At 44.5% G+C, this 12,011-nt stretch overlaps 1 protein-coding gene across 1 annotated transcript; it reads left to right on the top strand.

Annotated features, from left to right (window-relative positions):
• The first annotated feature begins 8,460 nt into the window (after positions 1-8,460).
• On the top strand, positions 8,461-8,859 carry LOC140857599 (uncharacterized). Its single transcript, XM_073256876.1, has one exon. The coding sequence runs from the start codon at positions 8,461-8,463 to the stop codon at positions 8,857-8,859; it is 399 nt and encodes a 132-aa protein (XP_073112977.1).
• The last annotated feature ends 3,152 nt before the right edge of the window (positions 8,860-12,011 follow it).

Below are 12,011 nucleotides of genomic sequence, written 5' to 3'. Positions count from 1 at the left end.
TCAATATTGTTTCCGTGAGTCCGGTCTCCTGACGGTCGGTTTTGCTTTCTGCAGCTGGTCTACAACATATCCGAGCTAGAGGCTAGATACCGAAAGTTCGGCGATATGCGCGCGGCTTGGAGGGACAAGGTCGCGGCCGTTGAAGCCGACAAGGTCGTCCTGGTCAACCAGCTGCAACAGTCGGTCGAGTGGGAGAGCCGACTTGAGGGGGAGGTCTCCCGACTCACGGAGGAGGTCTCCTGACTCAAGGGCGCCTTGGCGACATCGGAGTCGGAGCTGCAGTCGACCCGGGATGACGCGAAGAAGAAGTCCCGGACCGTCCGTCGGCTTCGGCACGAGCGGGACAGCTTCGCCAAGGAGCTGGAGGCCGACCGCGAGCAGCTCTGAGTAAGCCTCGAAAATCTTGCTAAGGTCGAGGAAGGTCTATCCGTCACCCAGGCCGACGCAGACATCGCGAGGGCAGAAGCGGAGTCGACGAAGGAGGCCATGGGTCGGGCCGTCGAAGACTTCCGTGACTCGGAAGAGTACCGAGAATAGCTTCTGGAGAGCGGCTTCCTTTCGTACCGGGTCGGGTACGAGGATGCTTAGGAAGCCGTTCGAAGCCTGTACCCGGAGCTTGATCTCAGCAGCATTGTTCTGCCAGAGTCGGAGGCCCCAGCTGCGGAAGAGACAGCCGACCCAGCATCAGAAGGCCTCACCACCAGGGCGGAAGCCGAAGAAGACGCAGAGCGAGCTACCGAAGATCAGACGGCCCCAACTCTGGAGCCAGAGCGAGTTCGCCGACCGTCCCCCGTCGTTATCCAGTGGAGGAGGCCGACTCCGAGGACTAGTCGGTTTTCTATTTTTGTTTTTCCTTTTGCTCCAGCTTGTACTCGGGCTTTGGCCCAACTTTGTAAGCTTATTTTGATCTTCAATGAAATCAAAGTCAAAGTTTTTTGGACTTGAACTTTTTCCTTCTGCATGTCTTTCTTTTTTCCATGTGTTGTGGAATGCATTTGAACACGTGAGTCGCTAACCCATATAGATCAGTTAGGACGTTCGGTAATTCGTGCCGCCATGAAGGTAGAACAAGTCCCGACTTTGGATCGGCCTTTCGATGGTCGAGGGCCTAAGTCGGGCGTCCTTCGCCCGACTGTGAGTCAGGCATCCTTCGCCCGGCTGTGAGTCGGGCATGTTCATTGAGTCGAAAGCCGACCGACCGCTGGATAAGACTTGGCAGTCGGGTCTCTTCCGACGCGTTCAGTCGGATGTCGTCCGACGCGTTTAGTCGGGGGAGCGATGATAAGTCGAATCCTGATACCCTTGTGTCGGGTATTTACACTGCGCCACATGATATACGGTGGTCAGCCAAATATCTTCCGGCCGGTCGTAGCTCGGTCGGTGAGTCATGAATGCGATAGTGGTCGCATCGTGTGATAGACGGTGGCAAGCCAAATATCCTTTGACCGACCGTAGCTCGGTCGGTAAGTCGCGACGGTGGTCGCGCAGGCATTTTGCCTTTCTTTGGTCGAAGCTAAGTTGGCAAGTTAGCCAGCCGCATTGGTCGAAGCCCTTTTGCCTTCAGAGGCGGAGGCCGTCGGTTCGGCGATCGGTGATCGAGTCGTTGATTCGGCGATCGACGATCTGTCATGTTGGTCGGGGCCTTTTGCCTTCAGAGGTCGAGGCCGTCGGTTCGGCGATCGATGATCGAGCCGTTGATTCGACGATCGACGATCGGCCGTGTTGGTCGGGGCCTTTTGCCTTCAGAGGCCGAGGCCGTCGGTTCGGCGATCGATGATCGAGCCATTGATTCGGCGATCGATGATCGGCCGTGTTGGTCGGGGCCTTTTGCCTTCAGAGGCCGAGGCCATCTGTTCGGCGATCGGTGATCGAGCCATTGATTCGGCGATCGACGATCGGCCGTGTTGGTCGGGGCCTTTTGCCTTCAGAGGCTGAGGCCGTCGGTTCGACGATCGATGATCGAGCCGTTGATTCGACGATCGACGATCGGCCGTATTGGTCGGGGCCTTTTGCCTTCAAAGGTCGAGGCCGTCGGTTCGGCGATTGATGATCGAGCCGTTGATTCGACGATCGACGATCGACCGTGTTGGTCGGGGCCTTTTGCCTTCAGAGGCCGAGGCCGTCGGTTCGACGATCGGTGATCGAGCCGTTGATTCGGCGATCGACGATCGGCCGTGTTGGTCGGGGCCTTTTGCCTTCAGAGGCCGAGGCCATCGGTTCGACGATCGGTGATCGAGCCGTTGATTCGGTGATCGACGATCGGCCGTGTTGGTCGGGGCCTTTTTCCTTCAGAGGTCGAGGCCGTCGGTTCGGCGATCGGTGATCGAGCCGTTGATTCAGCGATCGACGATCGGCCGTGTTGGTCGGGACCTTTTGCCTTCAGAGGCCGAGGCCGTCGGTTCAGCGATCGGTGATCGAGCCGTTGATTCGGCGATCGACGATCGGCCGTGTTGGTCGGGGCCTTTTGCCTTCAGAGGCCGAGGCCGTCGGTTCGACGATCAATGATCGAGCCGTTGATTCGACGATCGACGATCGGCCGTGTTGGTCGGGGCCTTTTGCCTTCAGAGGCCGAGGCCGTCGGTTCGGCGATCGGTGATCGAGCCGTTGATTCGACGATCGACGATCGACCATGTTGGTCGGGGCCTTTTGCCTTCAGAGGTCGAGGCCATCGGTTCGGCGATCGGTGATCGAGCCGTTGATTCGACGATCGACGATCGGTCGTGTTGGTCGGGGCCTTTTGCCTTCAGAGGCTGAGGCCGTCGTAGATTCTCCACTCCTTCGATCTCTATCAAGATCTGCATACGAGGAGTAGGGAGAGGGGTGTAGGAGTCATACCTGCGATGCATCAGTCTCGGACTCCATCGTCGGGGCAAGACCCGTCTATCGGTGGAGGGCCTGCTGGGTTCAGCATGGGCCCGACCTTTCTTCCATTTTTCTTTTCGGCCCGTGCCTTAAGTCAGACGCCGGTCGGAAGCTCCTTCGTCCGCACGCATGTACTTGTGCGCGCGCTCCAGCAGTTCGGCGTATGTTCGGGGGAGGGTTTTGTCCAGGGAGTAGGTGAACCAGGACGCCCTCAGCCCCCGTTTCATGGTCGAGATAGTCATGTCTTCGTTGAGGTCCCGGACCTCAAGCGTGGCCGCATTGAACCGCATCATGAAGTGTCGGAGCGTCTCGTTTTCTCCCTGTTTGAGGGAGAAAAGGCTGTCCGACGTTCGCGGCGGCTTCCGGCTGGTGCTGAAGTGAGCCACGAAAGAGTGCTCGAGCTGCCCGAAGGAATGGATACTTCCCGATCGAAGATCAGAGTACCAGGCCCTGGCAGCTTTGCGGAGCGTGGTGGGGAAGCCGATGCAAAAGAGAGCGTCGGTTGCCCCTTGAATCGTCATGAGAGCTTTATAGCTCTCCAGGTGGTCGATTGGGTCGGTGGAGCCATCGTAAGGCTCCACATGCGGCATCTTAAACCGACTGGGGATCAGTTCGTCGAGGATGAGTCGGGAGAGAGGTTGGGCGGTCTGAAAGTCGACATCGTTTGAAGACTTCTGCCCGTCCACCTGCAGCTGTGCGAGTCGACGGTCGATTTCCTCAAACCTGCGTTCGTAGTCGTCCATCCGTCGGTGCTAGGAGACCCCAGGAGTGGAGTCTCCGGAAGAGTCCGAGAGAGAGGCAGACGGCGTTCGCGGTCACTTCTCCTTCCTCGCTCGTTCCAACTGGGAGGGAGAATGTTGTCGGGACCGATGGGCGTCACGCCGCGGCCGCCCCTCCTCCTCTCTATGGGAGCGCTGTGGCAGGTGCTCCTGCGGAGGCGACGGAGATCGATGCGGGCGTCGGCGGCTGCTCCTGGAGGGCATCGGACGTGCCGCCGGCTACCCGACCGGTGATGGCGGCAGTTGGACCGGCTGTTGCTGGAGGCTTTTGACCGCATCCGTCAGCACGGTCATCTGTCGCACGATCGCTGCGATTTGCGCCTCCGTGGTCACCGCGGGGTGTGGAGAGCTGGGTTCCGCTGCGGAGGGTGGAGAAGAGGCTTCTTTCCGACGGGAAGAGCGCCTCGCCGATCCAGTGACCCTCGATCGCTGAGCTCTCATCTTTATCATCTCGAATTTCGTGAGGATAAGGTACCGTTACGCTGCCCCCCCTTCCTGGCGCGCCAATCTGTTGCAGCCAATCCCCTCGTCGCCTGATCGCCGGGAACGAGCACCTGCAAAAGAAGTCCGCACTGACCGGAGGCGGCTTCGGCGGGGACCCTCCGATGGTCAAGTCAGAGAGGAGACTAGGCAACAGTGAAAAGAAAATAAGGAGCTCAACGAGAGAGGAAAAGAGGGAGAGAGAGGGGGCAAGCCCAAGAGTTTCGAAGAGATCTCTAGCACTGTTGCCTTCCCCGATATATATAGCGGAGCGTGGTGTAACGCCGTCATTAATGGCGCGGACAATTGAAGAATTGTCAATTCACTGTAGACTGTCAGAGTCACCGTAAAGATGTCAAATCGCCGTGGGGCCGTCAAATCACTAGGGTTGACAATGCCATAGGTGGGATAATGCCCCTAGGCGGCAGTGCCGCATGCTGTTGTCAGGACTGACAATCTCTGGCAGTAGTACAGCGATTGGAGGAGTCGACCGACCTTAGGTCGGTGGCCAGCTGAGGGGCGTCGGGCGGAGATTTGGACTCCTTCGACGGTCAGTCGGGCACGTCGCGGGAGTCGGGCATTGGATCCCCTGATGCAGTCGGTCTGGAGGGTGGAAAAGGTCTGCTCGACTGACATATCCTCGGTCGGTAGAGAGCCGTCGATCGGTCGGTAACGGCACCCGACGATCGGTCGGTCGGTCGGTCGGTCGTATATGCCCGATTATAAGTCGGCACGAGCGGGACCGATCGGTATTCCCCAATATATATATATATATATATATATATATATATATATATATATATATATATATATATATATATATATATATATATATAATACGTACCATTGATTCGTTGTGGAACGTGCCCCACGTACCATTGATTCGTTGTGGAACGTGCCCCTTGATTGATTTCGTGACCTCCTCAAAAGCGGTGCAGGCTCGTTGCCGACCGTTGGCCAAGCTTAATTAGGTTGGTCACCAGACATATTGTATAATTATTATCTTATGTTTCATATCCTTTGGCTCAGAAATATTATGGTTCTTAATTAATTGCATTTTCAAGAATTATGGACCAAATTGCTTATGAAAAAAAAAGGAAAAAGGAAAAGAAAAAAAAAGGCAGAGAGATGGGGAATTAATGACCGATAACTTCACAGATTATATATATGAAGTTCAATTGCTGCCAACGTTCTAATTACAGAAACATAAAGAACGCATATGTAATTAAACAAATAGTTGGAGAATAAATATTAATGGACCAGCTATATATATATATATATATATATATATATATATATATATATATATATCCTTTTAAGTTAGTGGATTCAAAAATGGAAAAGCAAGATGATTAATTAGAAGACTGACCTATAATTCCGGAAGCATCACTTCCTCCATAGAAGCTTGCATGGGCCTCCTCCCACGCCGCTCCTACTCTGAGCTTAGGGATGAATAACACCAAAAGTATCAGCATAGCACCTCCAAATTCTGAGGCCTTCTCCATCTCTCTTCAAACTCAAAATAGAGGAAGTCCCTTGCTACTTAATTTGCAGAGCTGCGTCTCCTCATCCTCTATATATAGCCATTAGTATTAATACGTCAACCAATAATTCATCCAATACTCCACGAACAGTTATTAATATGATCACCTAACCTATTATTTAAATTTTTTTAAAGCATTATTTGAAGGTACTTGTCCATGTTCCAAAGCCTTAAAGTTTACGTAGTTCTAGTCATGGACGAAATCGAGGGTACGGTGTCGTACGTCTAGGGTGACAAGGATAAAGAGTATCCACCTCCCAGTAATAATGATAAATTAATAAAGGTCAACCTATCTCCCCTTTTTTTTCTCTTAATTTTGCTTTCGCTAATTGCGTTCTATGAACGTGCAATAGCGTGTAATAAGAAGGGCGAAGTTTTTATATTGCTGTCACATCCTCTCGACCATTTCCAGTGGCGAATACAATGGGAAAGGATGACTTTGGTACCATAGGAAACATGCATTGCGTTAGTGTCTTACTGAAAATTAAGAGAATAAACAGTAAGCATGTGGTTGGTCAGGGCTGATACATGCAGTCTAAGACTAATGGAAAGCCAAGGCATAAGGAGTGCAGCGAGTTTCATCAAGTGACCTCATAAATTTAAGGTGCGTTTGGTTAGCCATTAAAAAAAATATTTTTTTTTATTTTTTGATTTTTAAAAATAAAAAATAAAAAATAATATTTGATAACATTATGAAAAGCAAAAAATTAAAATAAAAAAATTAAAATAATTACTTTATATATAAAATAAATTTTTTTATTTTTTAAAAACTTATTTTTTTTTTTTTTTACTTTTCACATCTAAAACGCCAAACCAAAAAGTAAAGAGCCCGAATCCTTCTCCCTCATCGAGCTCTTCACCTCCCCACCACCTTCTCTCTCCCTTCTTGAATCCCTCTCTCTCGTCAAGCTCTTCACCTGCCGTCTCCACAACGTAGTTACCAAACATACCTTTTATTTTTTTATTTTTATTGAGTAGTAAAAATTAAAAAAATAAAAAATATTTTTTAAAAATTAAAAATTAAAAATCAAAAAATGTAACCAAATGTACCCTTATTGTATATGTGTGTGTGTGAGAGAGAGAGAGTTGAAAACATAGAACATATTTAATGAGGCCTACCACATACTTTTACTGATGAATTCAATTTTTATATCCCTTTCAGACTCTGAATTATGAATTTGCATGTGGATCTGTCAATTTCACATGGCAATGTTATCATTTATTGACTTTTATATCCTGATATTACATGTAACATTTGGCAATGTTTCATATCAATGTGGATTTGTTAATAAATGTGGATTTATTAACACATATATCCCTGCCGGCTTTGTTCTATCTGATAATTTGGCTGTAACTTTTCCAAGGGTCGGATTAACGCTGTAAGTGTATGTCATTCATGTATCCCGTATATCTTGTACATCCTGAACGATATGCATCAAGTCTTCGGAAAAAGGAAAGATAAAAAGGAAAACAGAACAAAAGGAGATGAATTTAAGACTGGTACAGACTCAGCAGAAAATTGGGATGCTTGAGGGACTGATAAATCTGAATATGTGATATCCATGCAAAAGACCTTACAGACTTAACCAGTTGGCACCATTGCAATTGGACCAAATTAAATGGAGCTTTAGTTGGGCCGAGGCATAACAGTTACGTGAGACTATTTATTTTGGAGTAATTCTCTATGCACCGCGTACGTGCGGCATAGTAAAATTAATGTGGAGCAAATCATCCAATCATATTGGATCATGTAGTATAATTAATAATGAGATAGATATTCAATGTGGCACAACTTTTTTTTCGTCAATTTTTTCCTTACGAAAATGCCCTTTTCCTCTGCAGAACAAAGAAAGAACAATATTATTACTTCTTGATATCTTATATGACTTTTTGTAAGTATATATGATATCCTAAACAATATATATGACTTTTATATCTTTATATGATATCTTGTTAGTTATTATAACTTCTTGATATATTATATGATTTTATGTGTCTTTATATGACATCCTGAACCATATATATGACTTTTTGATGCCTTATATGATTTTTTTATGAATATATATAATATTCTGAATAATATATATGATTTTCTGTGAATATATATGATATTCTGAGTAATATATATAATTTTATATATCTTTATATGACATTCTGAACAATATATATGGCTTTCCAATACCTTATATAATTTTCTGTGAATGTATATGACTTTCTGTGAATATATATAATATCCTGAATAATATATATAACAACTTCTTATGAATATATATGATATTTTGAATAATATACTATTGGTAAGAATCCGGAAACTAATTTGCACTAGCTGTTATCCATGCTTCCCACATCATGAGCTATTACATAGAAGATTTTGTGGAGAGATTATAGAGATTCTTTTTATTTCAATAATCATAGCCTGAATTTATCGATAGTAGTTATTACATTCCAAAGATAGATGTCCGTACATGTTATATAAATAGTCTCTTGTATTCAGAAATAAATGGAATATTATATACTATTTCATCATGGTATCAAAGCAATAACTCTAGGACCTGTGAGTCTCTTTCTGTGATATAGAAAAAAGAAAAAAAAGAAAAACATGAGAGATTTAGAGCAACAGAAGAACGTACTTCTTTAACAGAGAATTTCCAATGAGAGAATTCAATCCTTGTAGACTTAATATCTAGAATATCATAGATGTTGAATCAGACATCAACCACAGCAAATCATAAATCTATCACTACATAGATTGGCATCAAGCTGGACGACACCAATTATGGACTTTGGTCCCAAGTCATGGAGATGTACATCTCAGGAAAAGACAAGTTGGGATACATAAAAGGGGATCTTCCACAACCCCATGAGATAGATCCTAGTTTCAGAAAATGGAGAATTGAAAATGCAGTGGTGAAGGGATGGTTGATCAACTCTATGGATCCAAAACTAATCGGCAACTATATCAGATTCCTGACGACGAAAGTAGCATGGGATGCTATTGCTACAACATATTTTGATAGCAGCGATATCTTACAAGTTTATGATCTCAAGAGGAATGTGACAAGGCTTAAACAAGGTGGAGGATCTATTGAGATATATTATAACAACCTTCAAGGCCTATGGAGAGAAATCGATTTCTGCCATCCAAATTCGATGAAATGTGATATTGATATTCAGAAGTATAACTCTATTTTATAAGAAGATAGAGTCTATACATTTCTGGATTGATTAAAAGACCATCTTGATAAGATCCGAGGAGATGTCCTTCAACTTCAACTATTTCCTACGGTAGAACAGGCCTATGCACATATTCGTTGGGAAGATTTGAGACGAACAGTGATGTTGACAAAAGGAGATATGGTGCCTGGTGCTGTTATGATCTCAACAAGAGGACAAAAGCCTCAGCAGCAATCTTCACTTCATCTGATATCCAATGAGAAGCCTAATACATCGATGAAGTCGAAGTCCCAAGCAGGGGAAGGGGGTTGCACATACTGTGGGAATATGAAACACACTAGAGATACCTGCTTTAAGCTGCATGGATATCCAAAATGGTGGCACGAACTCAAGGTGAAAAAGAAATGTGAAGCTGATCGAGCTGCATTTGTGAAGACTGGAGACTCTCCTTCTGCTGCAGTAAACACTGAATCTCAACTTTTCCTGATACCACAAAAGGACTCTTCGCCTGCTGTGACAAACAAATCGATGGCTCTTAATGATTCAGGTAACCATGATTGGATCATTGATTCAAAGACGATTGATCACATGACATTTGATCCACGGGATTTTCTTGAAACCACTCAACCAAAACAAACATGCATTACCAAGGCTAATGGAGTGACATACTCAATTACAGGGGTTGGAAGAGTGGCACTTTCACTACCAAACACTTTATTAGTTCCATCTCTTTCAAATAAATTATTGTCTGTAGGCCAAGCGACCGAGGAATTGAATTGCTGTGCACTAATTAATCTTAAATTCTGTTTGTTTCAGGATATTCTTACCAAGAAGATTATTGGTTATGGTACTAAAATAGAGGGGCTGTACTACATGGATGATTTCAGCTTTGGTCGAGCAAATACTGCACATCAAACTGGTGACAAAGAACAACAGATTTGGTCGTGGCATCATTGACCGGGACATCCATCATTTTCTTACTTAAGGCATGTGTTTCCAAGTTTGTTTTTGAACTTACATGAATCTGATTTTAGGTGTGAAACTTGCATTATGGCCAAGAGTCATCGTGTGCCTTACCCAATAAGTTCAAAAAAATGTGAGACACTATTTATGTTAATTCACTCAGATGTTTGGGGACTGGCTCCCATCTCGATTTTTTCTGGTTTTAGATGGTTTGTGATCTTTGTAGGTGATTGCACATGCATGACTTGGCTTTATTTAATGAAAAATAAGAATGAGGTGTTTGGAATTTTTTGCTCTTTCCACACAATGATCAAGATCCAATTTTCCGCTAAACTTCAGATTCTCTGATCCGATATTGGTGGGGAATATGACAATAGTGAGTTACGAGAGTATTTTCAAGAATATGGTCTGTATTATGAAACCACTTACTCTCAAACACCATAACAAAATGATGTTGCGGAGCGAAAGAACAAACATATCCTCGAAACAGCTCGAGCTCTATTAATAGGAGCAAATGCACCTCAATGCTATTGGACAAATGCAGTTGTTGCTACTATTTATTTGCTAAATCGAATGCCATCTCAAGTCTTGAACTTTGAAACTCCATTGCAAGCTCTTGCTCATCATGTACCATTGCCTTCCATCTTGATGCTTCTGCCTAGAATATTTGGATGCATAGCTTATGTTCATCTTCACAAAAATCAGCAAACCAAACTTGATCCATGCACTGTCCATTGCATATTTTTGGGGTACACAGTACATAAGAAATACTATCGATGCTATGATCCCACTACCAGACGCCTTTATATCATAATGGATGTCACTTTTCTCGAAATTGAAACTTTCTTTCCAAAATCAGACTCTCATTCTTCTCTTCAAGGGGAGCTGCTCGGTGAAGAGCAGAATGTGAATAGTTGGAAAAACTGGTCATGATTTGAAAATACAAACTTGAAAAATAAGTGAACCCGATAGCATGACTAAATCTGATGGAGCTCAACTACTACAGTTTGTTCTAGTTAAGACTCAACCAAGGCTTGAAGAAACTCAAGGTGATCTAGTTATGGAACCAATGATGGTAACAATGGGACTAGAAGAAGAAACTGATGATGACGAGATAAGAAGTAAGCAAGAGCAGCCTATCGAACAACAATAGCCCATCCCTCACACTTACCAAATGATCACTCTCTTGAGAATACTCCTGAGATACAATCTCTAAGCTCTTCTCCCAATAATACTATAGATGATTCTGTTGGCTACAAATTACCTTTCAGGTATAATCGTGGTAAGCCACCAAATCGATACTCACCAGACCATGAAGAAAAGAAGACGAAGTATCCAATTGCCAACCATGTTTGTACCCAAAGACTATCATTACCTCTCAAAGCCTTTGTGCACAAGCTATCTTCTGAGTATATTCTAAATATGGTACAAGAGGCCTTGAATGACCCAAAATGGATCCAAACAAAAACTGAAGAGATGACAGCTCTATAGAAGAATGATACCTGAAAGCTTATACCGCTGCCCGAAAGGAAGAAAGCAGTGGGATGTAAATGGGTATTATCCATTAAACATAAGGTAGATGGGTCGATAGATTGCTCTAAGGTGAAACTTGCAGCAAAAGGATATACTTAGTCATATAGCATAGACTATCAAAAGACGTTTTGACCAATAGCAAAGTTGAATACGGTCAAAGTATTACTGTCTCTTGCTGCAAACTTAGATTGGCCACTACATCAATTCGATGAAAAAAATGAGTTTCTTCATGGGAATCTTGCAGAAGAAGTATATATGGACATTCCACCGGACTTTACTACCTCGCAAATTGGAGTCATATGCAAACTATAGAAGGGACTATATGGATTAAAACAATCACCGAGAGCATGGTTTGGACGATTTAGCCTGGCTATGAGGAAGCATGGTTTCAAACAAAGTAATTCAGATCATACTCTATTCTTGAAGCATCGAGGAGAGATGGTAACTGCTCTAATAATTTATGTTGAAGATATGATAACTACAGAGAATGACAAGGAGGAGATCTCTAACTTGTAGAAGCATTTGGCAACCGAATTTGAAATGAAGAACCTTGGAGGACTAAAATATTTTTTGGGAATCGAAGTAGCTCGATCAAGTCTAGGCATTTTTCTTTCACAAAAAAAATGTGTACTTGATTTGCTAGCTGAAATGAAAATGCTTGAATGTAAGTCTACAGA

This window comes from Elaeis guineensis, chromosome 1 (assembly GCF_000442705.2).
Source record: "Elaeis guineensis isolate ETL-2024a chromosome 1, EG11, whole genome shotgun sequence".
In the NCBI taxonomy this organism is placed as follows: domain Eukaryota; kingdom Viridiplantae; phylum Streptophyta; class Magnoliopsida; order Arecales; family Arecaceae; genus Elaeis; species Elaeis guineensis.
This window is presented reverse-complemented; position numbering and strand designations above follow the sequence as displayed.